General features: G+C 35.6%; 1 protein-coding gene across 4 annotated transcripts in view; it reads right to left on the bottom strand.

The window, feature by feature from the left end:
- The window catches only part of HERC4 (HECT and RLD domain containing E3 ubiquitin protein ligase 4), a 141251-nt gene that overhangs the window by 48384 nt on the left and 68141 nt on the right, over positions 1 to 24726 (bottom strand). For all 4 annotated transcript variants that reach the window (XM_046653455.1, XM_046653458.1, XM_046653456.1 and 1 more), the window contains exons 9-15: positions 24247 to 24407; positions 11972 to 12048; positions 11571 to 11695; positions 10378 to 10437; positions 10151 to 10262; positions 9476 to 9665; positions 7935 to 8107 (exon numbers count right to left, since the gene is read on the bottom strand). In XM_046653455.1, coding sequence (XP_046509411.1) covers positions 7935 to 8107; positions 9476 to 9665; positions 10151 to 10262; positions 10378 to 10437; positions 11571 to 11695; positions 11972 to 12048; positions 24247 to 24407 — 898 coding nt within the window. The remainder of the gene's footprint in view (positions 1 to 7934; positions 8108 to 9475; positions 9666 to 10150; positions 10263 to 10377; positions 10438 to 11570; positions 11696 to 11971; positions 12049 to 24246; positions 24408 to 24726) is intronic.

Raw genomic sequence — 24726 nt, 5'->3', positions numbered from 1 at the left:
GGCTTTGGGGAGGGAAGGAAAAAAAAAAAAAGAAGATTGGCAACAGATGTTAGCTCAGGGCCAATCTTCCTCACCAAAAAAGTAAATAAATAAATATTTTTAAAAAGGGCCAGCCCGTTGGTGCAGCGCTTAAGTTCGCACATTCAGCTTCTCAGCGGCCCGGGGTTTGCTGGTTCGGATCCCGGATGCGGACATAGCACCGCTTGGCAAAAGCCATGCTGTGGCAGGCGTCCCACGTATAAAGTAGAGGAAGATGGGCATGGATGTTAGCTCAGGGTCAGTCACCCTGAGCAAAAAGAGGAGGATTGGCAGTAGTTAGCTCAGGGCTAATCTTTCTCAATAAAAAATAATAAAAGACCTCTGTGCCTGGACCGGAGGTAGAGATCTTTCTATCTATATATATAAAATTTTGGTATAACAGAGAAAATTTGAATATGCCTGGATAGACAGATGATATTACAGAATTATAGTTAATTTTCTTAAGAAAAGTAGTAGTACTGCTGTTATGTAGGAAAATGCCCAAGATGATGAATGCTGCAGTATTAAAAGGCAATATCAGGATTTTACCTTCAAATGATTCAAGAAAAAAGTATATACCCACACATATGTATAAAGTTAATGGGACAGCCTATTAATGGTTGCTGAATCTAGGATGGAGAGCATACCGGTATCTATTTTGTCTTTCCATGTTTCTGTGTATATAAAGATATTCAAAATAAAAAATAAGGAGTGAAGTAAATGGAAAGGATTTCAAAAAGTTTGAGGAAGAATATTCTACGCAAAGAGAACAGCATGAGCTAAAGGAGACAAAGATTTATATACACCTGCCCCAGCTAAACTGCTGGTCCAAGGAGAATGAGAGGCCCATGAAGCAGACCTGGACCCAACATGCAGCTTGGAGTTAAGCCCAGCTAAATCCTGTCTAGGTCAACCAACTTCTGCCAACTTGCAGGGTGAAGCAGGACCCACTCCAGTAAGAATGAGCATAAATGCTTATTACTATATGCCAATGAGTTGTAGCATGTTTTGTTGCAGAGCATTACTGTGGCAAGAGCTGATACATGGGGAAATAATTTGAGGTTTTAGAGTCAACAAATGATAGAATCAGAGTGATTTTTTTTTTTTTTTAAGATTTTATTTTTTCCTTTTTCTCCCCAAAGCCCCCCGGTACATAGTTGTATATTCTTCGATGTGGGTCCTTCTAGTTGTGGCATGTGGGACGCCGCCTCAGCGTGGTCTGATGAGCAGTGTCATGTCCGCGCCCAGGATTCGAACCAACGAAACACTGGGCCGCCTGCAGTGGAGCGCGCGAACCTAACCGCTCGGCCACGGGGCCAGCCCCAGAATCAGAGTGATATTTTATGAAAATTATTCTGTTGGCAGAGTGAAGTATAAATCAAGAATGAGACAGACTAGTGGCAGGAAAATGAATTGGGATATTAACGATTCAAGATTTCTTGATAGTAAGAAAGAATGCAGAGGTCATGGTATCTAAGTGGATATAGAAAACAAGAGAAGAGTCAAAGACAACTTCAAAATTTCAAGCCTGAGAAAGTGGGGGAAAAAAAATGCTAGTAACACATACATACCAAGTCAGGAAAAGATGACAATCTTGATAGGGCAGGAGTGAGAGGTGGGAAGGATAAGAAATTTGGTATTAAACGTTTTTTCAGTTTAAAATGATGGCAAGACTGTCAAGCAGCTCAAGAGAAAGGTTTGCCTGAAACACATAATTGAGAACCATTTTCCTTCAAGGAGACAACTAAAGCTGTGGCAGGAGGTCAAGGAGAGGTAAAGAGTAAAGCAAAAAGGGCCAAATGCAGACATTTAGAGAGAGACCACATTGGGAGAAGAAAATAAACCACTGAAAACAACAAAGAAGTTGATCTAACACACAAACTAAATAAAACTAGCTAAGTTTCCTATGGAGAATAACAAAAATAATTGTTTATAATTTTTAACAAATCACATGCACACTAAACCAACTAAGCAGTGACTGAAAAGGAACAAAAGGAATCATCTAGTAGAGGTATATATCTACCAGACTGCTGTGTCCAAACAGATGCTCAATAAACATGAGATGAATGGAGAGACAAATAAAATGAGTAAGATAGATAGATAGATAGATAAATACAGTTCATGCTTCTAATGGCACTTTAAATTTTCACTGACGTGCAGATTTTACCTTAAAATACACTCAGATTTTATGTTCCAATAATAAAATAATAATAGCTATCAGTAAGGACCACTTAACTAAGCAGACGCCAGGTACATCATCTCATTTAATCTTTAAAACAACCCTATGAAATAGATACTACTATTATCCTCATGTGGATTAGAGTTCAAAAAACTTAACTAAGGTCACACAGCTAACAGAGCCAGAAATCTAACACAGGCCTCTCTAATATACATGCATTCTTAACTCACTATATGACTATCTAATTTTATTCCTTAACATATGTTCATATATATATATAAAAAATATATATGATTTGTATATATATCTGTAACATATATTTAGAATATTTATATATTTAGAATATATATAAAACATTTTTTTCTTTTTATGAATATGTCTAAAATTATTTGTCATCAAGTACAATCAATGCTTGATCCCATGGCTTACTCTTGTACACCTATTTTTTTTTTTTTTTTTTTGACGAAGATTAGCCCTGAACTAACTACTGCCAGTCCTCCTCTTTTTGCCGAGGAAGCCTGGCCCTGAGCTAACATCGTGCCCATCTTCCTCTACTTTATATGTGGGATGCCTGCCACAGCATGGCATGCCAAGCGGTGCCATGTCCACACCTGGGATGCGAACGGGCGAACCCAGGCTGCTGAGAAGTGGAACGTGCCAACTTAACCGCTGCGCCACTGGGCCGGCCCTGTACCCCTATTTTAAATCCAGTTTAAGAAGCACCTATTGATAATATTGCTTTCATTTTCCAAGTTGACACTTTTAATTCCTCCATTCATTGACAAAAGCACTTTGTGCTCTTTTTTTCACTGTTTGATTAATTTATATCTGTGGTCAGGGTACTCATTTGGAAGAAACTCAACAGAGTGAAACTGCTATTCCTGGCTTTTCAACAAAACAAAGACAACTTAGTTAATATATGGAGATCAAAACCTTCATGCTAAAGCAAGGGTCAGCAAACTACAGCCTGTGGGCCAAATTCTGCCCACAGGCTGCTTTTATAACTAAAGTTTTATTTGAAAGCAGCCACACCCATCATTTACATAATGTTTGCAGCAGAGTTGAGAGCTGAGTAGTTGTAACAGAAAGCATATGGCTCACAAAGTATAAAATCTGGCTCTTTACAGGAAAAGTTTGCAGACCCTTGCCCTAAAGCTTTTAGTCAAACTCTTTCTACTAAAAAGAAAATACACACAATTACACAAAAAACTCATTGACTTTTCTTTCTCCAGTATTTATGTTGATAAATATAAAAACTTTTAACCACATTGGACTCTAAAATTTATTGACTCTTGTAGAAAACAGTTCATGTCCCATTGACCTCTTTATATTTTTCTTTATCTTAAATATTTTAGATTTTAAAAGTTAAACAGCAGTTTCCTTCATCAACAGCAATCAGTGTTTCCAATTTGTATATCCTGCAGACATAATACGTGTTTTTGAAAAGAAATGCTAGTTAGAATAAAAATAACAATTCAGAAACCCGGTTTGGTTCAGGAACAGACAAATTTCAGTCAAACTTAGATTTGGGGGAAAATTATGGCTGATAGTTAATTCATTCACAATGACTTAATAACTAGAAAAAAAAACCAGTTAACATGGCTTTAAAAGCAGCGAAATTACAGGCCGGCCCCATGGCCTAGTGGTTAAGTTCGGCATGCTCCACTTGGGCAGCCCAGGTTCAGTTCCCAGGCATGGACCTACAGCACTCATTGGCAGCCGTGCTGTGGTGGCAACCCACATACAAAATAGAGGAAGACTGGCACAGATGTTAGCTCAGGGGGAACTTCCTTGGCAAAAAAAATCAAAAATAAAAAAATTTAAAATAGGGAAAGTAGACACTGAACAGAAGATTGACCCAAAAAACCTGCATAGACATTTCCATATAAAATCAACAGTTTTAAAAAATATATAAAAATACATTTGTATGGGGCTGGCCCCGTGGCCGAGTGGTTAAGTTCGTGCGCTCCACTGCAGGCGGCCCAGTGTTTCGTTGGTTCGAATCCTGGGCGCGGACATGGCACTGCTCATCAAACCACACTGAGGCGGCATCCCACATGCCACAACTAGAAGGACCCACAACGAAGAATATACAACTATGTACTGGGGGGCTTTGGGGAGAAAAAGGAAAAAAATAAAATCTTTAAAAAAAAATAAAAATAAAATAAAATAAAAAAATACATTTGTATGGTAGATAAGATTGGCAAGACATTATCTTCTCCAAGAAGCCTTCCTTAATTCTTCTGAGTTACATGTCCTCCTATGTGTTCCCATAGCACCCTTCATTTTCCTTAATCTAGCACCTACCATGCTATATCATAAATGCCTATTTACTTGTATGTATACAACCACTTTACATTTATAATCTTGACAAGAGCAGAAATCACATCTTTTCCTTATCACAGCATCCCTAATGTCTAATATAATGATAAGCACATAGTAGGCACTCAGTAAATATTTGTAAAATAAAAATGAAATCATATGGTACAAGTTCAAAACGACCTACACATTCAGTATTATTGCCTAAAATGTATAAAATAAAATCTATATATGTTTGATCATAACACTTTTATTTCACATTTTAATTACAGGTTAGTATTCTGGTTTATGAATTTCAGTTCAGAGGTGGTATATGTTAACTATATATGTGCATCTTCTCTGTTTGGTTTACTTAAAGGTTCCTTACCAAAAAGAGTTTGAAAATCACTGATCTAGAAGATTAACACGATATGTAGCAATTAGGCTAGACAAACGAAGTAATTCTTTTGGCATATCAGCATCTCAATGATGTACTGTGTAAAAACTCAGAAACTACTAAACAACCCAATTACTTGTGAGTAAACTCATTTATCTGGTAATACATCCATTTCTGACAGCAGGTACCAAAGCTATCTTTCTTATGATGCCATTTGAAGTACTGGGAATGATTTTTAATTCAAAAGCTTTCCAAAAGACATGACATAAGGGAGGAACAAGTCATCCATATATCCTGAAATGATTAGGAAAAACACAGTCCAGTTCTCTAGTTCCTAATCCAGCTCCAGGGTTAGGTCAATAAGGAAACTGTTTAAGGAAGCTTCTCCTGATTATTAACCATGAAGCAGAGAGAAGGCATATATATAGTTGTAAGATGTAAGGTGTCTTTGAAAGAACAAGTTTCTGACAAGAAACTTGGGTTTCACTAAAAATGAAAATGAATCACCCCTGACAGTTAATATCTAGGAGTATCTATTTATGGCAGATTAGGACCACAGAAAGTTTTCTCCAAAGTAAGGGGTAGAAGAAAGATAAGTGATTGCCCTAAAGACTCCCAGTAAGAGATGATTAAGAAATTGATACCAGTATCATTCTGCTTTTGAGTATGTAATGGCTTCAAACAAGAACCCAGTTTCCTCATAACCCAATAAATCAAGTCAAAAGTAGCAGTTTCCCATCCAAATGGTGGCAGTGGTGATAACAAAATCACTGCCTTATAAATGTATAATAATTACATATATTGTATAATTTGAACAATAAATTAACGCTGGGTAACTATCAGGCCAGTATTTTAATCCTTATATTATAGATAATTCTCTGCATATGTGATAAAGAGAGACTTGTTCAACATCACACTGATAGGAAGCAGCACAAATGGAGTTAGAAACATCATGTTTTAACAATACAATGCTATCTGCAATTATGAAGGTATGAACTTCTAGATCTAGGGACACAAAATAAAAGCAAACCCCCTTCTAAACATGTTATATTACTACATCTGCTGATAGAGAAGTACATTAGAAACAGCAGGGACTTTGGAAGTAGATTTGTATTTGTATTTCAAATCTGCCACTGACTGTTTTATGACATTTGATATTCAGAATAAGGGGCAAAATATCAACTATACAGAGTTTAAAAAGTTAAAGGAGGAATATATGTAAAGTGCTCCCATGAATTAATGTACAAAGGAGGTTCTAATCCTGGCCACTGTGAGATTATTTTCCCTTCCCTTCCAGCTAGCAAGAATTTAGGATCTTATTATCTAGCATGGCTCCATCAAAATGGTCTGTGGAGACGGAATGCTAAGGGTTCTTCCTCAGTAGAGATTAAGGATTCTAAGATAGGCCGATAAGTTACTTGCTCAAATTCTCTGTGAAATCATGAAAGACAAAAGGTTCAATTTCCTTTACTTATAGTAAAAGACACAGCTAAGGGAAAAAAATTGATGTTTAAAGGGATAATAAAGATAAGCAGATAAATAAGGAAGGGGGAGAGACAAAAGAATTATTTGGGAATAGGATCCAACTGACTAAGGAGGATTCAATGAAGTAACATGAAAAGAGAGTCCAGAGGAAAGAAAAAAAAACCTAATTAACCTCTTGAATACTAGACAAAAGGCATCCAGAAAAGCAGAGACTAATCCCATGAAGTTAGAGGATTTTCCTAATAGCAGTTGACAACAGAATCCAGTTAACCCTAAAATGCTGCAAGAAAGTCTTGTTCTAGGAAAGGCAAACATACGAATGGTTTGTTTCCATAGGAAAGAAATGACTATCATTTCTTCAATTATAATGAGAAGAGACATGACTTGTTTTCTAGGAATGCTGCACATACTAAATACAAAAGAAAAAAGTAAGTTCAAGAAGTTAAATAGTTGAGAAAATACCCAGGAACTTCACTAAAAGAATAAAAAGGAAAAATAACTGGTCCACAAGGGTTCTTTCTTACAGAGAATAGGACTATCTCCTTCATCTCTTATCATTTACCTTAGTACTAGGCAAGAAGGGCCTGAAAATGTTAAAGAAGGTGATAAGGAGAGGAAACTAAAGATTAAAGGTTCACATGGGTTTTCCAGTCATTCTAGAGGCTAGAAACATATGCTTCTCCCTTAGGTCATGTCTCCCAAAATAGCATCTCAAGAATACCAAATGGCATAACAGAGATATACCTACCAGCTGTCAGGGATGTCTCAAATCCATCTTTAATGAAACAGATGACACTTTACTTCTTCATATAAGTTTGAACTGCTACAAGTGTAAAGGGTACTATTTCTTACACTGGGAAGAAGCGCAGGAAAGCACAATAAGCAAATTAATGAATTATATATGGTTCCAATTTCAAATTAGTCATTTGTTTCAAATGAAACATTCTATTTTGACTGAAGCCAATAGCAAAAGAACAAGAGTTTAAACATTCATAATCACAACTAGGATAAAACCTCTTTCATATGATATGAACAACCTATACATAACGAAAAACATATTTATTTTTTTTTCAGGTGTACATCCTATCTTAACTTCTGTATAGACTATATTGGGTTCACCACCAAAAGTCTAGTTGCCATCCATGACCATACAAACGTGTCCCCTTTTACCCTCCTCCCACCCCCCCCACCCCCTTCCCCTCTGGTAATCACCAATCTGTTTTCTGTTTCTATGTGTTTGTTGTTAAAAACATATTATTTAAACTAACAAATTATGCCCTTCACAAAAAATGTAAGGAGAATTCCAGTTCATTAGTATGCTATTGTTCTGCCCAACTACAGAAAAGTTACCCAGAAATGCCTAACAGTGAAATAAGACCAAAGCTCCAAAGTATAGACATATTTCTTTTAAAAGGAAATTTAAGTAACTCTTCCAAATTTCTAAATATCTATCTTTTATGCCAATCTAAATCTCTAATATATTAATGCTAAAATAAACATCATTAATCTGTTAGTAGCAATGGGGAAAGAGAAAAATAAAGGAACTACTGGACATACCCTATGTAATATTTCTAAAACCTTTAATGCAGTATGAAGAAAACTGTTGAAAATTCTTCTTTCAGGAGAGGCAATGACGCGCTTGTACTCTTTCAAAAGATGTACCACAACTTCCTTAAAAAGTTCTACAATCTTGAGGAATAGTGGAGGTTCAAGCACTGACCACCATTTTTCTGTTATTAAAGGGTGAACACACAAATAAAATGAATTTTAAAAGTTACAATTCTCAAAATCATACTGACTTTTCTTCTAAAGCAGTGGCTCTTAACCCTGTGAAAATTCCAGGAAGATACACAGAACACAATATTTTATGTAACATTTCTAGGCTTTACAGACACCACTCCACCCTCAAGTTAAAGAATACTGTTCTAAAAGCTCTCAAAAGCAAAAATAAAGTAAGAAAGGTCTATAGAATTTACATTCTTGGTTTCCTAAATTATAGTGAAAATTCACCACTGTACCTAATATTAAAACAAGTTATAAAAAATGCTCTGGAAATTAGAATTTTAATTTTTAAACAAAACACTTTAAAATTGTATTACTCCAATATTTAAGGATCTTTCCAAGTTTTATCTTTCATCTTAATATAAAGTTGAAATGTTGTGAAGCACCACCTTTAAAATGCAAAGTACTCCTGAAAACCAAACACTGAAGCTGAACAATGTAAAGTATAACTTGCTTGTCCTTCCCCACATTCATTATTTGCAGTTGTTAACTACAGTACAAATACCAAAATCCTTGAAGGAAACAGAAAGAATACAAAAACTTCTGACAACACGGAAGCAATCCTCTTGTGAGTCCCTGCTTCACTCTTCTATTACTGGCCAATTGCCTCAGATTCTAGGATTCTAGCCCTTGTTTGCTGCTTCCTCTGCTCACCCTCAGTCTAAAACATCTTGTACTGATTTTATTACTTGTATATATTTTAGCTTCACATATTGACCAAATTCTGTTAGGAAGGAAAGCACTGTGTTAAATGCAGCAAGCAAACTATAACAGCCAGGAGATAGATACACAATTAGAAAAATTAAGGTAAGAAAACTTTAGGCCAAAAAACCAGAGCAGACAGACAGAACTGTAAGGTCAGATGAGCAGTAGAATCTCATCAATATGCAGAGAAATAAAACCAAACATCAGGAAACTGGCAACAAGGAAAAGTGTTAGAGTTCAAGGAGGATTTAATACCCATGTCTGTACAGTTTTAACTATTCCTCCTCCTTTACTTCTTTAATAATAACATCACTCTGGAGGGGCGGAGGGAGGGGAATAGGAAAAACAGTTTTTATCTTTCCTGGTACTGTCTCTGCTATTGTGTTTGATTAAAATTTTAATATTTAACATGCTTCACCTCCAACAACTCCAACAACTAGCACCAGATGATTAGAAAAAAAGTAACAAAAGGAAAACAGGTTTATTTTTTTCCTAAAACAATGTTCAACAAGCAGGGTAGCAAAATTTCAAACAACAAAAAAGTAAGAACTTGTGAGCATTTCCATTTAAAGAGAAAAGGTTACAAAAGAAAAAAATATTAAATGTCTTACCAAGTACTTTCAGTGGTGCCTTTTCTAGGTTCACAAGAGCTCTACCAAAGGGAATTGCTATTGTTATGAAATTGTTGGGATCATTCATCAGGGGACATTCTGGTAGAGTAAGATAAAACCTCAATGCTTCAACGTCAGGTAAGGAGCCAGTCAGTTTAGGAATAAGATTCTTTTCCAAACTAGCTGCCACCTATAGTTTAACAAAAAGTAAAACCTACTTCATTTAAAATGAATGCAGTTTCCAAAAAAAGAAAGAAAAAGAAAGTCTTATAATACAGCAAACATGAAATGGTGAAGAAAAAGAAAATATCTTACAATCAATCAATGAATGTACTTTGGAGCACAAAGAAAATGAATGCCTAAGCATTGCTAAAAGAATTCAAAAAAATCTTGTAAGTCTCCATTTAAACCTTCTACTTCTATAGCCATATACTTAACCAACATGACCATGTTAAGTAATTAAGGGTCTGCTCGAAACATCTGGAAAGATTTAGATATTTGACAGCTAAATTACAAATTCTTTAAAATAAAACTTTATTTTAATTCTCATATTAGCATATTTAATAAAATCATACAAAGCACATCATAATAACTAGGCTATAAACATATAAAGGAACATGGAATAAAAACTCAATAGGCTACATAATACAAATATAAAACACTTTAAACACAAACCTGCTGAGATATCTGAGGATGATCAGGTTGTATAAGTTTGTGAAATAAAAGCCTAGCAGCATTCATGTCAACTCCTGAAAATTTGGCGCCTGTTTTATAGTGATCATCATTGCTATTTAAAAAAAGCGAGAGAAAATAATGAAACTTTAAAATTAATTCACTTATTTATTATACTATTACATATAATACATTTGAAAAATTCAGGATACCGAAGAATTGCCACTTACCTAACAGCTAAAAAACTTCCATTTAGACAACCAGAGGATGAAAATGTTCCATCTATTTCACTAAAAAGAAATATCACAAAATGAGAAATCTATTCACCTTTCATTTCATTTTTTAATGAAAATTAAAATCAGTATTTAATCTAATATTTAGTGCTACAGAGCATTCCTCTAATGAACACTCAAATTAGAACAAATCAGAATTCTATAAATTACTAAATATTGGTTAAATAATACTTGATAAAAGTATTACTGTTCACCCTAGACTTTCTCAAATATTACTTTAATGCTCTGATTTATCAAACAAATCTGATGCTCTTAAATACATTTTTTTTTTACATAAACATGCACATTTAATTTTCTTTTCTTTTTTTTGTGTGAGGAAGATTCACCCTGAGCTAACATCTGTTGCCAACCCTCCTTTGTTTTTTTTGGCTTGAGTAAGATTAGCTCTGAGCTAACATCCATGCCAGTCTTCCTCCACTTTATGTGGGATGCCTCCACAGCAGAATGGCTGAGTGGAGCAAGTCTGCACTCAGGATCTGAACCACAAACTTTGGATGCCAAAGTGGAGTGCCATGGAACTTTACCCACTTGGCCACAGGCTAGTCCCTAACTTTCTTAATTCCACATGGCAGTAAATCTAATCTGGGATGTTATTTTTTTGAAGCCTACTTCTTGGACTTCTAAGAAAAATTTTAATTTGGGAAAACAATCTAGGGGAAAAAAAACAGTTTACCAGATATAGCCCTTCCATCCCAAAAACCAACACCTACTCCAAAAAAAAAAAAAACCCTAAATACTAAACAAGTTCATCTATAAGCAAAATATTCAAGAAAGAAGTAATACTCAAATCTTACAGGGAGTATAAAAGTTAAAAAGACATTGAGCACTATGAAGCTAGATGGAACAATTTCAAACCCAATTCTAAAGTGGCTATATTTAATATTTTAAGTTATCACTTAATATATCATTATGTATATGAAAGAATTGCAACTTATATAAATTTAAGTGAGATCTCTTAAAATATCCATTATAAAAATTCTAGACATTCAAACTTTTGTACATAAACCATTCAATGAATGATATTTAATGAAATGATTACTTAAATAAAAACACCTAAGCACAGGCTGCTCCCCCACAGAGTTGAGGGGTTTTGTTTGTGTGTGTTTGTATAGGTAAAATGTTTTTCTTACTTGGCTATCTCCACAGGAACCCTTCCAGAGGGGTAGCTCAACCATTTCTGAATTAGGGCTTCATTCACAGTCCAGATCTGCTTTGAAGGATCAGTACATCTAAAGTCATCTGGTGGTCTACAGTTCTAAATTTTAAAATAAGTACATCGGTCAGAGGGAAGAGACATTATATATAACTTAAACCAAGACATGCTTTCACTATATATTTGGTTTGTTTTTTTTTAAACCTAAGTAAATCACCTGAAACAAAAACTTATCAAATGGATCATAAAAATTTTGTAGACTTGAGGAAACAAAAATTTAACATAATTATTCTGTAATATATAAAGAACATTAATATGGGTTTAAAAAATTCTTCAAAATTATTTGAGCTTAGTAATTATTTATATGACTACTATTACCTGGGGATTAGAGTAATGTGCAAAGCTTTGATCTCCACCTGAGAAAATTCTTTTTACACAGAAATATTCTTCAGAATCTGTAATAAAAATAAACGTAAAAAAATTCAAGATTTATATGACATTTTTCAGAGCATCAGATATGCTACTGGATTTTCTCTTAGTCATCTAACTTAATTAGACCTCCCATTCATGGACTCAATGATATAAAATGACTTGAAATATTCTGATTGCTATGGAAACAAGACTGACCCAAATGATTCCACAAGCATAGCAGCATTTGGTAAGCTTATAAGTCTTTCCTCTGGCCTGCACAAAAGAATGGCGTTTTCTAGTCCATATCTTTAATACCTCAATATATTTTAAACTGAAGATTATATAAAAATTGAATGAAAAGTATAAAAGAAATCTCAGAAGGAAATAAAAACTAAGAATATTCCTTTTTAAAAAGAATGACAACAAACAAGTAAATGTCAAAACTTTTTGAGTAAATACTCCATAATGCAGAATTATTTTCTCTTTCAAGATAGTTGTACAAAAGTAAGATGAGAGACACAGCTCTTTGTTGGCAACTATCTATCAATATAAACCAAATCAGTTCCAAAAATATAGAAGTTAATAAGAAAATTTAGTAGAAGTAAAAAAGAGACAATAAAGCTCCTTTATAAAAAGATATTCAAAGCCTCTTCCTTTTTCTTCTCTTCTGCTCCTCAAAGTGGAAAGACTATCTATTATCAAAAATAATGCTGGGCTAGCATTTAGAGGTATCATATACCAAAACAGCAAAACTACACATTGTAACTTAAGGCTAGTTATTTCCAAATATAATCCATTTCTGTCATTCTACTACTGACCCCCACCATTTAGCTAATTCTTTACCTTGTATTATTTGTGACCATAGCTGCTACAGAATGATATATTCTTAAGAAAGAGACCACATCTTAATTTGCTTGATTATTCCCTACTATCAAGCAGAATGTTTTATTTGCAAAATAACTCAGTAAATATTTGTTAATATGAATACATAATATAAATTAATGTTCACATTCCTTAGAACATAATAGTAAGAGCTTCAGAGTTCAGAATATTAACATGACCGAATTTTCCACAAGAATGCTCTAAGGCCAAAAACAACTTTTAAGAACAGATTAAAAGGATAAATCTAAAATATTAAATAAACCAATCGTTCAACCTAAAATCTTTTTTCTACAATCTTTTCTCTACATCATTCTCACACGTCTACATGAAATCGTTCACTTCCTCAAAAGATTTAACAGGACGTTATTCATTTATTGCTAAAATGTGATTGTGCCCTTTATAAATAATTATGAAGAAGACCAATGACTAAGCTACAGTACATGAATGGGGCTGTGAGTCGGGCACCAAAAATTATTTTCCTTAATTTCTTTTTGATTACTACTCCAAAAAGTTTGTGAAACTTAGTCATTTGTCCTATACAGCTTCCTGAAGACTAGATTTTGCTGATTGTATCCCCGAGTTTTCTCCTAACATTTTTCTTGGTTTTGCATATTTCCTGTAAATTGGTAGTTGGATTTAGAAAGGCTTTAACTGGAGCTTAAATATTTCAAATTATTACATGGCGGGCGGGTTGTTCTTCCATCAGAAGCACACAATGTGTGGTTGGGTTCCTTTTTCGCAATGTTAGCAACCTCTGATGCTCAATGCTTAGGCCATTAAAACTTAAAGTAGGTTGAAAAATGATGATATGCTAACACTACTTCCTCATCTTGTAGCTGGACCGTTACCTTCCCCCATCTACTAAACAGTTTGTTAGCCTATAATAGGAAGGAAGGATTAATTAATGATCTTCTTCCACGTATTTACTATCCTCTTGCTTTTGGAATTTGAATTTCTTTGATACAAAGAGGGTAAAAGATTTTTCATGTTTTTTAGTAACATCAATTTCTTCTCTTGGAATTTCCATTATCTATTTGGTGTCTTATTGTTTTTGTCACTAACGTGTATGACCACTTTGGATAATCAGGCCATTAACTTTAGGCTGTATTTGCTACAAACATTTCTCCTAAATAATTATTTAATTTTAACTCATAGAAGATCTCTTTTTCCGTTTAATCAAATGTATTTCTCTCTTTCTTTATGAAGACTTTCATGCTGAGAAAGGCTTTTCCCATGCTCAAATCATAGAATTATTTTCTTAAGAACTTTTTTACATTTAACTCTCTAATTCATCTACAATTTATTTTACTGTACACTGCTAGGTTGGGATCTAAACGGGACTCCCCTCCCCCCAATCTTCATGTGTTGAGTAATTCTTCTCCCTTCTCCACAGATTAGTGATGCCTTTCTTTAAAGTTATGAAAAGGCACTACTACTTCTACCTATAATACACAACTCTAAAAAATTTTGGTACTCTTCTCTATCCCAAAAGTGTTCTCAAAGTCCTTAACATACACACATCTCCAAGAGTCATTACCAATCAACTGAAGTTTGAACTTGAAACAAAACCTATATACAAATACCTACAGAGGAATTTTTTTTCCTGGACTTTCCATTAGTGATAATGATCTAAATGTCTATGCATATACCAATATTCTGATTTGTTAAAGTTTTATAGTATATGTTGTCATATCTAAGGAGGGCTAGTTCACTTTCTCCTTACTCTTTACAAAATATATTGTCAGGAAAAATTGTAAAGACTTTGAAATAGGCTCCCTTGCCAAAAAGCAAATGATTAAGGTATTCTTCAGGAATATCTCCAACTGAAAGGTGTCTTTGAGCCATTTACAATTCTGCAAATTATACTTCTATTTAAGAGCAATAGTGACAGAGATACAATTATGTACGTGCTTTTGATTTACAAGGAAAAGGAGTAGTTTTTGATGGTCTCTAAACTCCTTTACACTCTTAGGACTTATTCAGGACCCCAAAGAGCTTCTGTTTATGTGGATTAAAAGCACTAACACTTATCATATTAGAATTTAAAATTAAGAAATTTGAAGATGAGCAATAACAAATGTACCGCACATTAACATAGATAATATATTAGTATTAATATGAAAATCATTTTGACCTCATGGACATTCTGAGACAATACTACTGTCCTCAAGCAAGAGTCAGTTTGTTCCAGAATACGAAAGAGTGTAATTGAAGATACAATGTGGTAAGTGAATTTCATTTGCCCAGATTTATACCTGACTCTGAAAGAAGTCATAAAATGCGTTAAAATCGTAGCAAAGTTCACTCAGTTTTGAAAGGTGTGCTCCCACAGTTTACTGGTTAATGCCTTCACCTACAATATAAAAAGTTTTTCTTTGCTTTTTGTGTAATTTGCTAAATAGCAAAAATCCTGTGTCTTGCTAGAATAATTTTCTATGCCTTATGTTGACTTTACTGTCTTTCATTATTTAAGGAGAAAAACAAAAAGGCTCCTCACTTATGAAAGAGCTAAAGTTCCTTTCAATCAGATTACTACTTATATTTATTTTGAAATGTTTTATTGTCACTTTGATAAAATAGGTAACCAAGTACTGTTTCTCAAGCATCAATGATAATATCCACTCTCCTCCAACAAATTCCTATGTTGAAGCTCTAACCTCACAGTGCCTTAGAATATGACTGTATTTGGTGATAGGGCCTTTAAAGAGATAATTAAGGTAAAATGAGGCTGTTAGGGTGGGGCCCTAATCCAACGGTGGGGCCCTAATCCAATAATGCCTGGTGTCCTTATCAGAGGAGGAAGAGACATCAGAAATGCACACACACAGAGGAAAGGCCATGTGAGGACACAGTAAGAAGGCAGCCATCTGCAAGCCAAGGAGAGAGGCTTCAGAAGAAAGCAAACCTACAGACACCTTGATCTTGGACTTATATCTTCCAGAACTGTGAGAAAATACACTTCTGTTGTTTAAGCCACCAAATCTAAGGTATTTTGTTATGGCAGCCCAGCAAACTAACACATTTCCCAAACTCAGATCCTAAATATAGAAAGATAAAACTTCCAAGATACCTTTTACGTATTAGTGAAAATATCTTTGAGATTTCCCAGAGAGGCCCTGAAGAATCACAAAGATTTGCTCTTTCAACTTATAAGAAGAGATGCTAGAAAGAATTAGGTTTGTATGATGTCTTACTATTATAAGTTCCATGGGAAGAGCTGCCCAATCAGAAAAGGTACTCGACCTTCCCTAGGTTAAATTTCTATGGTAAAATGTAATTAATATAAATATTCCAAAAATTGTTTGTTTTATGAGAAGTCCCTAGAGATTAGTCAATGTCCTTGCTTTCCATATGTTTAAAAATGAAGGGAAATACTATTCAACACTCTGAAATGGTTCTGGTGAATTTTCCTATATTTATCAAAGTTCTGGTGGTACAGTGCTGGCAGTCTTAATTTCAGTTATTATTTAACTGTTATTTTAAATGTTTTCTGACAAAATCTTACTGCTTTAATTCACATCTAGCATCTTCAAGGCCAATGGTTTTCAAATGGGGATGTATTTCAGACTTATTCATGAAGTTTTATAAAAATATAGATGTCTAAGCTAGATCACCTGACTTAGTGAATCTCTTTACTTGATATTCTTGGTGTCATTCCTGGTACATTAGGTCTCAGGATTATCATATTACATCTCAAGATTTTTTCATCTATAAAAAGTTATACTGATCCATATTTATAAATTAGATGTAAGACTCACTTACTTCCTTGAGAACAAGCTTAATCATCATCTTTAGAAACATTCTGTTTGAACAGCTTTTTGGAATAACGTGTTTTGCATGCCACAGAAACAACCGAATTTCCCTGTCAGCCATATTATTTTTATTATGAACCCTCATCAAATCTTTCCGCTTGACAATTATCAGTAATAAATTAGCCACGGTCATTTTAAACCTCTGTCATCTGTTGATAGTTTTTGTTTTACTCTGATGCTTGCCTGAAGATTCTCCTATAAGCTACAGGCCAGAGTTTGTGTTTTCAACTAAGAAGGACAGTCTCAGAGCTCTGTGAACATGACTGTACCAGGTATTAGAAACTACTTATACATCAAAGAATAGACACTTGGGAACAGGCTTCTGAGGAGACATGGCTTAGATAACTTTCAGAACACACCAGTGGACTGCATTAGGATTTTTCCTTTTTTTTTAAGTTGATAAGCAGTTTTATGAAACTGCTACTTAAAGATTTAGCAGAACAAGAACTTGTTACATAGGAATGAACTGGTTAAGAAAAACTTACTGTGGTTATCTGTTTGAAATAATGTTTAATTTTGTTTTAATGTTCTGTTTTCTGGATATATAAATCATTTCTCCTTCTTTGAAAGTTATCTAATTCACAACAATTTTGTAAACTCTGCTTTGGTAAGCTGAAATGAAACATTTAAAAATGGTATCTCCCTCTGTCTTCCTTAGTTTGCTGATGTCTCCTTGAAAGGAGCTTGTATTCTCGTTTGGTGCCCCAACTTTTGTGGCTGCCGCCCAGGGAATACCTCTAGATCACCTGGCTCTGGGGGGCAGTGGGGCATAATGCTCACATAACTGTAACCAATGGAGAAAGAGTTCTTAACCAGCTACCAGTCCCAGGTCACAGCAAGAGGCAACAGATTGAGGCACCCAACCTTTCTGTGAAAGGGGCCTACTAGTTTATCTTCATAGCTTTGGCCTGAGAGGCAGGCTTCTAATTAAACACACAACCAAGAGCCTACTGTAATGCTCTCCAAAGACCTCAGAGGGAGAGGACTCTTTGTGCTCTCCCTCTGCTGCACTATAGAGCACCAGTATCTCCCAGAAGGAGCTTGTATATGCATCTGGTACCCTGAGTTTTACATTTGGTGTCCTGGTTTTAGTGGCTGGTGCCTAGCGGACGCCCCTTGATTGCCTGGCTCTGGTAGATAGCAAGGCTTGTGTTCCTGGGTTCCACAGGACTGTAACAATCAGAGAAACAGTTCTTGGCTGCTTACAGGCCCCAGCACACAGCCAAAACAGCAGACTGAAACACACCGCCAGTCTTTCTGTGAAAAAGGCCTATTTGCTTGTTCTGGAGCTTCAGACAGAGGGGCAGGCTTCTGGTTTAGCACACATCTAGGGATGTACTGAGGTAATCTCTGGGGACAATGGCTGGTGGATGCCATCTTTATGCTCTCCCTCTGCCTTGCTCCAAGTCCCCAGTGTCTCCTGGAAAGGAGCTTATAAAAGTTGTCTGGAGCCCCAATTTTCAGGGCTGCTGCTCAGGGGACACCTCTACACTGCTTGGCTCTGGTGGCCAGGGAGACAGATGCTTGTGGTCCCATAGGATTGTATATATTTACATACTTTAAAAGCTGCTGCCTGAGGGTCTGGCTTCCAATCAGCCTGAATCGACATACTGACTGAGATCCTTCCCTTGTGACAGGTCTTGGCACACTCTCAACTACTGGAAGCCACTAAAAATAAAACAGACTGTTTGGACAATCACAAAGGTTTGAGAGACAACCAAGAACTAGGAAAGGGTTGATCTAAATTACAATGCTATAATAATCAAAACAGTTGGGTATTGGCATAAAAACACACACACAGATGAATGGAAGAGAACAGAGAGCCCAGAAATAAACCCACACATATATAACTAATTTGCAACAAGGGAGACAAGAATACACAACGGAGAAAGGACTCTCTCTTCAATAGGTGGTGTTGGGGAAACTGGACAGCCACATGCAAAAGAATAAAAGTGAACTACTATCTTACACGATACACAAAAACTAACTCAAAATGGATTAAAGACTTGAATGTACAACAGGAAACCATAAAACTCCTAGAAGAAAACAGAGATGGTAAACTCTCTGACACGGGTCTTGGTGATGATTTTTTGGATTTGACACCAAAACCAAAAATAAATGAGTGGGATGACATCAAACTAACTCTGCTGTGCAAAGGAAACCATCAACAAAAAGAAAAGATAACCTACTGAATGGGAGAAAATATTTGTAAGTCATGTATCTGATAAGGGGTTAATATCCAAAATATATAAAGAAGTTATACAACTCAATAGCAAAAAAACAAACAATCCAATTAAAAAATGAGCAGAGGATCTGAATAAACATTTCTCCACGGAAGACATACAGATGGGCAATAGGTATATGAAAAGGTGCCCAACATCACTAATCATTGTGAAATGCAAATCAAAATCACTATGAGATATCACCTCACATCTGTTAGATTGGCTATTACCAAAAAGACAAGAAATAACAAATGTTGGCAAAGATGTGCAGAAAAGGAAAGCCTTGTGCACTGTTGATAGGAATGTAAATTGGTGCAGCCACTATGGAAAACAGTATGGAAGTTCCTCAAAAAATTAAAAATAGGACTACCACATGATTCTACTTCTGGGGATTTATCTGAAGAAAACAAAAACAGTAACTCAAAAAGATACATGCACCCCTATGTTCCGTGCAGCATTATTTATAATAGCCAAGAAACAGAAGCAACTTAAGTGACTGTCAACGGATGAATGGATAAAGAAAATGTGCTATATATACACAATGGAAAACTACTCAGCCATAAAGAAGAAGGAAATCTTGACATTTGTGACAACATGGATGAACCCTGGGAGCATTATGCTAAGTGATAAGTCAGAGAAAGACAAACACCATATGATCTCACTTGTATGCAGAAGCTAAAAAGAAAAAAGCAAACAAACTAAACTCACAGATAGAGAATAAAGTGGTGGTTGGTTGCCAGAAGTAGGGGGTGGGCAAAATGGGTGAAGGGAGTCAAAAGTTACAAACTTCTAATTATAAAATAAGTCAGTCTTGGGCATGTAATGTACAGCATGGTGACTATAGTTAATAATACTGTACTGCACATTTGAAAGTTGCTAAGAGAATACGTCTTAAAAGTTCTTATCACAAGAAAAAAAAATTCTGTTTAACTCTGGCGAAGGATGTCAACAGACTTACTGTGGTGATCATTTTGCAATACATACAAATAGCGCATCATTATTTTGCACACCCAAAACTAATATAAAGTTATATATCAATCAAAAAAGAATTATATCTGGGGGCTGGTCCAGAAGCATAGTCATTGAGTTCAAGTACTCTACTTCAGTAGCCTAGGGTTCACAGGTTCAGATCCCAGGTGCAGACCTAGCACCACTCAACAAGCCACACTGTGGCAGCAAAAACTGGCACAGAAGTTAGCTCAGCGACAATCTTCCTCAAGCAAAAAGTGGAAGACTGGCAACAGATGTTAGCTCACGGTCAATCGTCCTCACTGATTCTTGGTGATCCCCAGAATTCAATGAGAATTCAAATTCTTACTAGATCTCCCATCATTTAACAGTAATACACTTATTTGCATGGGTTCAGTAAGAATCTAATCCCCTTTTTACTAGCTTGTACCTCTTTCATAATTGATTGAAGAAATCAATTACGCGACCAAGAACTTATCCAACATGTCATATTTGAGAATCACTGTTACAGAATTAGTTATGACAAGTCATAACTTTATTTCAAAACTTTATTTCAAAGGTTGGCTGTACTTATGGAGCCAATGCCTATGATGCCTCCAGTGCAGTAAAGTATTAACTCATCAGTTCTAGAACGTTGTCATGGGTTGAATTGTGTCTCCCCAAAATTCCTATGTCAAAGTCCTAATCTGATGTACCTCAGAGTGTGACTTTATTCAGAAGCAGTGTCACTGTAGATACAATTAGTTAAGTTGAGGTCATAATGGAGTAGGGAGGGGCCCTAATACAAAATGACTGGTGTCCCTATGAAAAGGTAAATTTGGACACAGATAAGAACACAGAACACCATGTGAAGATGAAGGCAGAGATCTACTAGTCAAAGAATGCCAAAGAGTGCCAGCAAAGCACTAGAATCTAAGAGACACATGGAACAGATTCTCCTTTATAGCTCTGAGAAGGAAGCAACTCTGCCAACACCTTGGTCTTGGACTTCCAGCCTCCAGAACTATGAGTCAATAAATTTGTGTTGTTCAAGCCACTCAGTTTGTGACATTTGGTTACAGCAGACCTAGTAAACTAATACAGCTGTCCAAACTTTACGCATTCTGAAGAAGGGTTTGCCCAGCCCCAAGGAGATAATCTCAAAATCTTTGGAACATCCTGTTAAGAACGTCTTTGTTTACCTGTGGCCTTGAGACCACACCAGATAGTTTATGTGGTTTATGGTGGGTCCCATGGGCTTCACCTCTGGAGGAGCTGAGTAAATTAAATTCACATTTAACTAGTTTTTATACTACACAGCTTTAGTATAGTGCGAAATAATTATCAACCATTATATATATATATATATATATATATATATATTTAAAATTGTGGTAAAATATACATAATATAAAATTTACCATTTAAAGTGTACAATTCAGTACATTAAGTACATTCACAATGTTGTACTACTGTCACCATTATTCATCTCCAGAACATTTTCATCATCCCAAACACAAACTCTGTACGCATTAAACAACTCCTCGTTCTCCCCTCCTCCCAGCCCCTGGTAACCACTATTCTACTTTCTGTCTCTATAAATTTAACTGTTCTAGGTACCTCATATATGAGGATACAATATTCATCCTTTCATGTTTGGTTTCTTTCACTTAGCTTACTGTTTTCAAGATAATGCAGCATGTATCAAAATTTCATTCCTTTTTACAGCTGACTAATATTTGATTACATGTATACACTACATTTTTTTCATCCATTCATCTGTTGATGCACAGTTGAGCTGTCTGTACATTTTGGCTACTGTGAATCAACAGTTTTTGATGAAACTAAATTGTAACAAAACAACTAATTTTAAAACTCCATCTCCTTTTCCCTTTTATACAAATAATCTCAAGATATGGAGTTTCAAGAGCGATAAAATGCATCCCTAAAGAGACTAAACTTTATAAATAGAAATACATGATTCCTTACAACACCCATGCTGCTTTAAACTACAAAATCTCTTTATCAGGTTATTAACAGGATGTTTTGTGGAAGAAATTGATATGAGGAAACACCAACATGCTGCTAAGGACATAAGAGAAAGACTACTACTACTAAAATAAATGCATTTTCCACAACTAAGAGAAAATGGAAGAAAATGAAGCATATTCTAAATACAAAATCAAACAAAAACAAGAAAAAATAGCATCATATCCTGACCTTTGCTAAATGAAAGCATAACTGAGACAGCCTTTTAGTTACCAAATTAATTAAAAAGAATCTTCAAGATCATTCACAATAAAAAGCCATGGACCTTTTCAAACGTCAACCTTCACAGTATGCTCATCACTGAATAAAGTCTCAACAGACTCAAATCCCACAACTCAAAGAAAAATCTCAAAGAAATTCAAACACAGACAAAATAACTAAGAAAACAATTCTAAAGAATAGCGTAGGATGGTAAAGGAAATAGAAAAGAAAAGCACATTTTGATTCCTGCATGTCAAAGAACTGAATGAGAAACAAGCATTCGAATATTTCAAACTCTTTAGTTAGGAAATTAATATCAATGAAGAACAACCAGATTTACTGAAATAATAATAGAAAATAAAAATAAATAAATTACATACTTGGCTAAAGCGGTAGGGACATAAAAAGCAAATTTTAAAATTTTAATTTTTTGAGTAGGTAATATACTCATATGGTTTAAATTTCAAAAAAATAGAAAATGTTATACAACTTTAAAGTTCCATATATACCCAAGAGAACTGAAAGCAAGGTCTTGAACAGATATTTGTATACCCATGTTTATAGCAGCATTATTCACAAGTCATTAAGTGGAAACAATCCAACTGTCCATCAACAGATGAACGGATAAAATGTCGTACGGACATACAATAAAATATTATTTAGCCTTAAAAAGGAAAGAAATTCATCAACAGATGAACAGATAAGCAAAATGTGGTATGCACATACAATAAAATACTATTCAGCCTTAAAAAGGAAAGAAATTCTGACACATGCTAGAATATGATTGAACCTTCAGGACATTATGCTAAGTTTATGAAATGAACCAGTCACAAAAAGATAAATATTGTATGATTCTACTTATACGAAGTACCTAGAGTCAAGTCAAATTCATAGAGACAGAATATAGAATGGTGGTTTTAGTTTTGCAAGATGAAAAGAGTTCTGGAGAATGGCTGCACAACAATGTGAATGTACTTAACACTACTGAATTGTACACTTGAAAAATGGTTAAGTTGGGCCACCCTGGGTTGCACAGTGGTTAAGTTCACGTGCTCCACTTTGGCAGCCCAGGGTTTGTGGGTTTGGATCCTGGGCGATGACCCACACACCGCTCATCAAGCCATGCAGTGGTGGCGTTCCACATACAAAATACAGGAAGACTGGCATACGTGTTAGCTCAGTAACAATCTTTCTCAAGCAAAAAGAGGAGGATTGGCAACAGATGTTAGCTCACGGCCAATGTTCCCCACTCAAAAAAAAAAATGCTTACATTAATAAATTTTATGTTATGTGTATTTTACCACAATTAAAAATAAAAAACAGGGGCCAGCCCCGTGGCTGAGTGGTTAAGTTCACACGCTCTGCTTCGGCAGCCCAGGGTTTTGCTGGTTTGGATCCCGGGCACAGACATGGCACCACTTGTCAGGCCATGCTGAGGCAGTGTCCCACATAGCACAACCAGAGGCACTCACAACTTGAATATACAACTATGTACTGGGGGGCTTTGGGGAGAAGAAGTTGTTAAAAAAAAAAAAAACAGGGCTGGCCCTATGGCCAAGTGGTTAAGTTCACGTGCTCCACTGAGGCGGCCCAGGGTTTCGCTGGTTCAGATCCTGGGCGCAGACATGGCACCGCTCATCAGGCCATCTTGAGGTGGTGTCCCACATACCACAACTAGAAGGACCTGCAACTAAGATATAAAACTAAGGGGGGATTTGGGGAGATAAAGCAGGAAAAAAAAAAAAAGTAGGTTGAGTGCAAAAAAAAAAAAAGAAGAAAAGACTGGCAACAGATGTTAGCTCAGGTACCAATCTTCAAAAAAAATAAAAAGCTAAACAATAAAAAAACAGAAACACTCCCCTGCACTGGTATCTAGCCACAACCCAGTTCCCATATACTCAATCCTCTAGAATCACTTCTATTATTTTACTTATCTCAACTTTCCTTAGGCATATATAAGCAAATATAAACAAACTAATCATATGCACTGTTCTGTATCTTGCTATTTTCACTGAACAATGTATCTTGGAATTCTTTCATTTCAATCATAAAAACTTCATCATTTAAGAGCAATATTTTAACAGTAACTTTAACGTGTGTAGCAAAGCTTTAATATAACAGAACTTACCGATATCTGTTGGACATTGCCCATTATAAGGGAACCAATTCCCTTTCACAGTGAAAGGACTTTTCCTGTTGCTTGTTGAACCAGTTCCCAGCTGCCCATTACCACCAAGTCCAAAAGAATAAATGCGTCCTGATGAAGGAACAAAAGCAGAAGTGTGCTGCCTAGAGTAAAACAACAGAAAACCTGACTTAATGTTACCTTCTCAACAATTTACATTTAGAAAAGCATACAAATAGGCTGTTGGAGAGAGGGGGCGGAGCAAAATGGCAGGGTGAGCTGACCCGGGATTCTCTCCCCTCCAATATATAACAAAAGATTGGAAGAACTGAATTTCAGAGAATAAACATAATGCCAGCTCGTTAGAGACCTACAATACCAAGAAGGCGGAGATCATAAACCTTGCTTACACCCTCGGAGGCGCTGGAACGGTAGGAGAGAACATCGCTCCCTCCCCTAGAGTCTGCGATAGCTGCGGCGTGG

Source organism: Equus quagga, chromosome 2 (genome assembly GCF_021613505.1).
Source record: "Equus quagga isolate Etosha38 chromosome 2, UCLA_HA_Equagga_1.0, whole genome shotgun sequence".
NCBI classification, from domain to species: Eukaryota; Metazoa; Chordata; class Mammalia; order Perissodactyla; family Equidae; genus Equus; species Equus quagga.
Note: the sequence above shows the minus strand (reverse complement) of the source record. Positions and strands in the feature narration are given on the sequence as shown.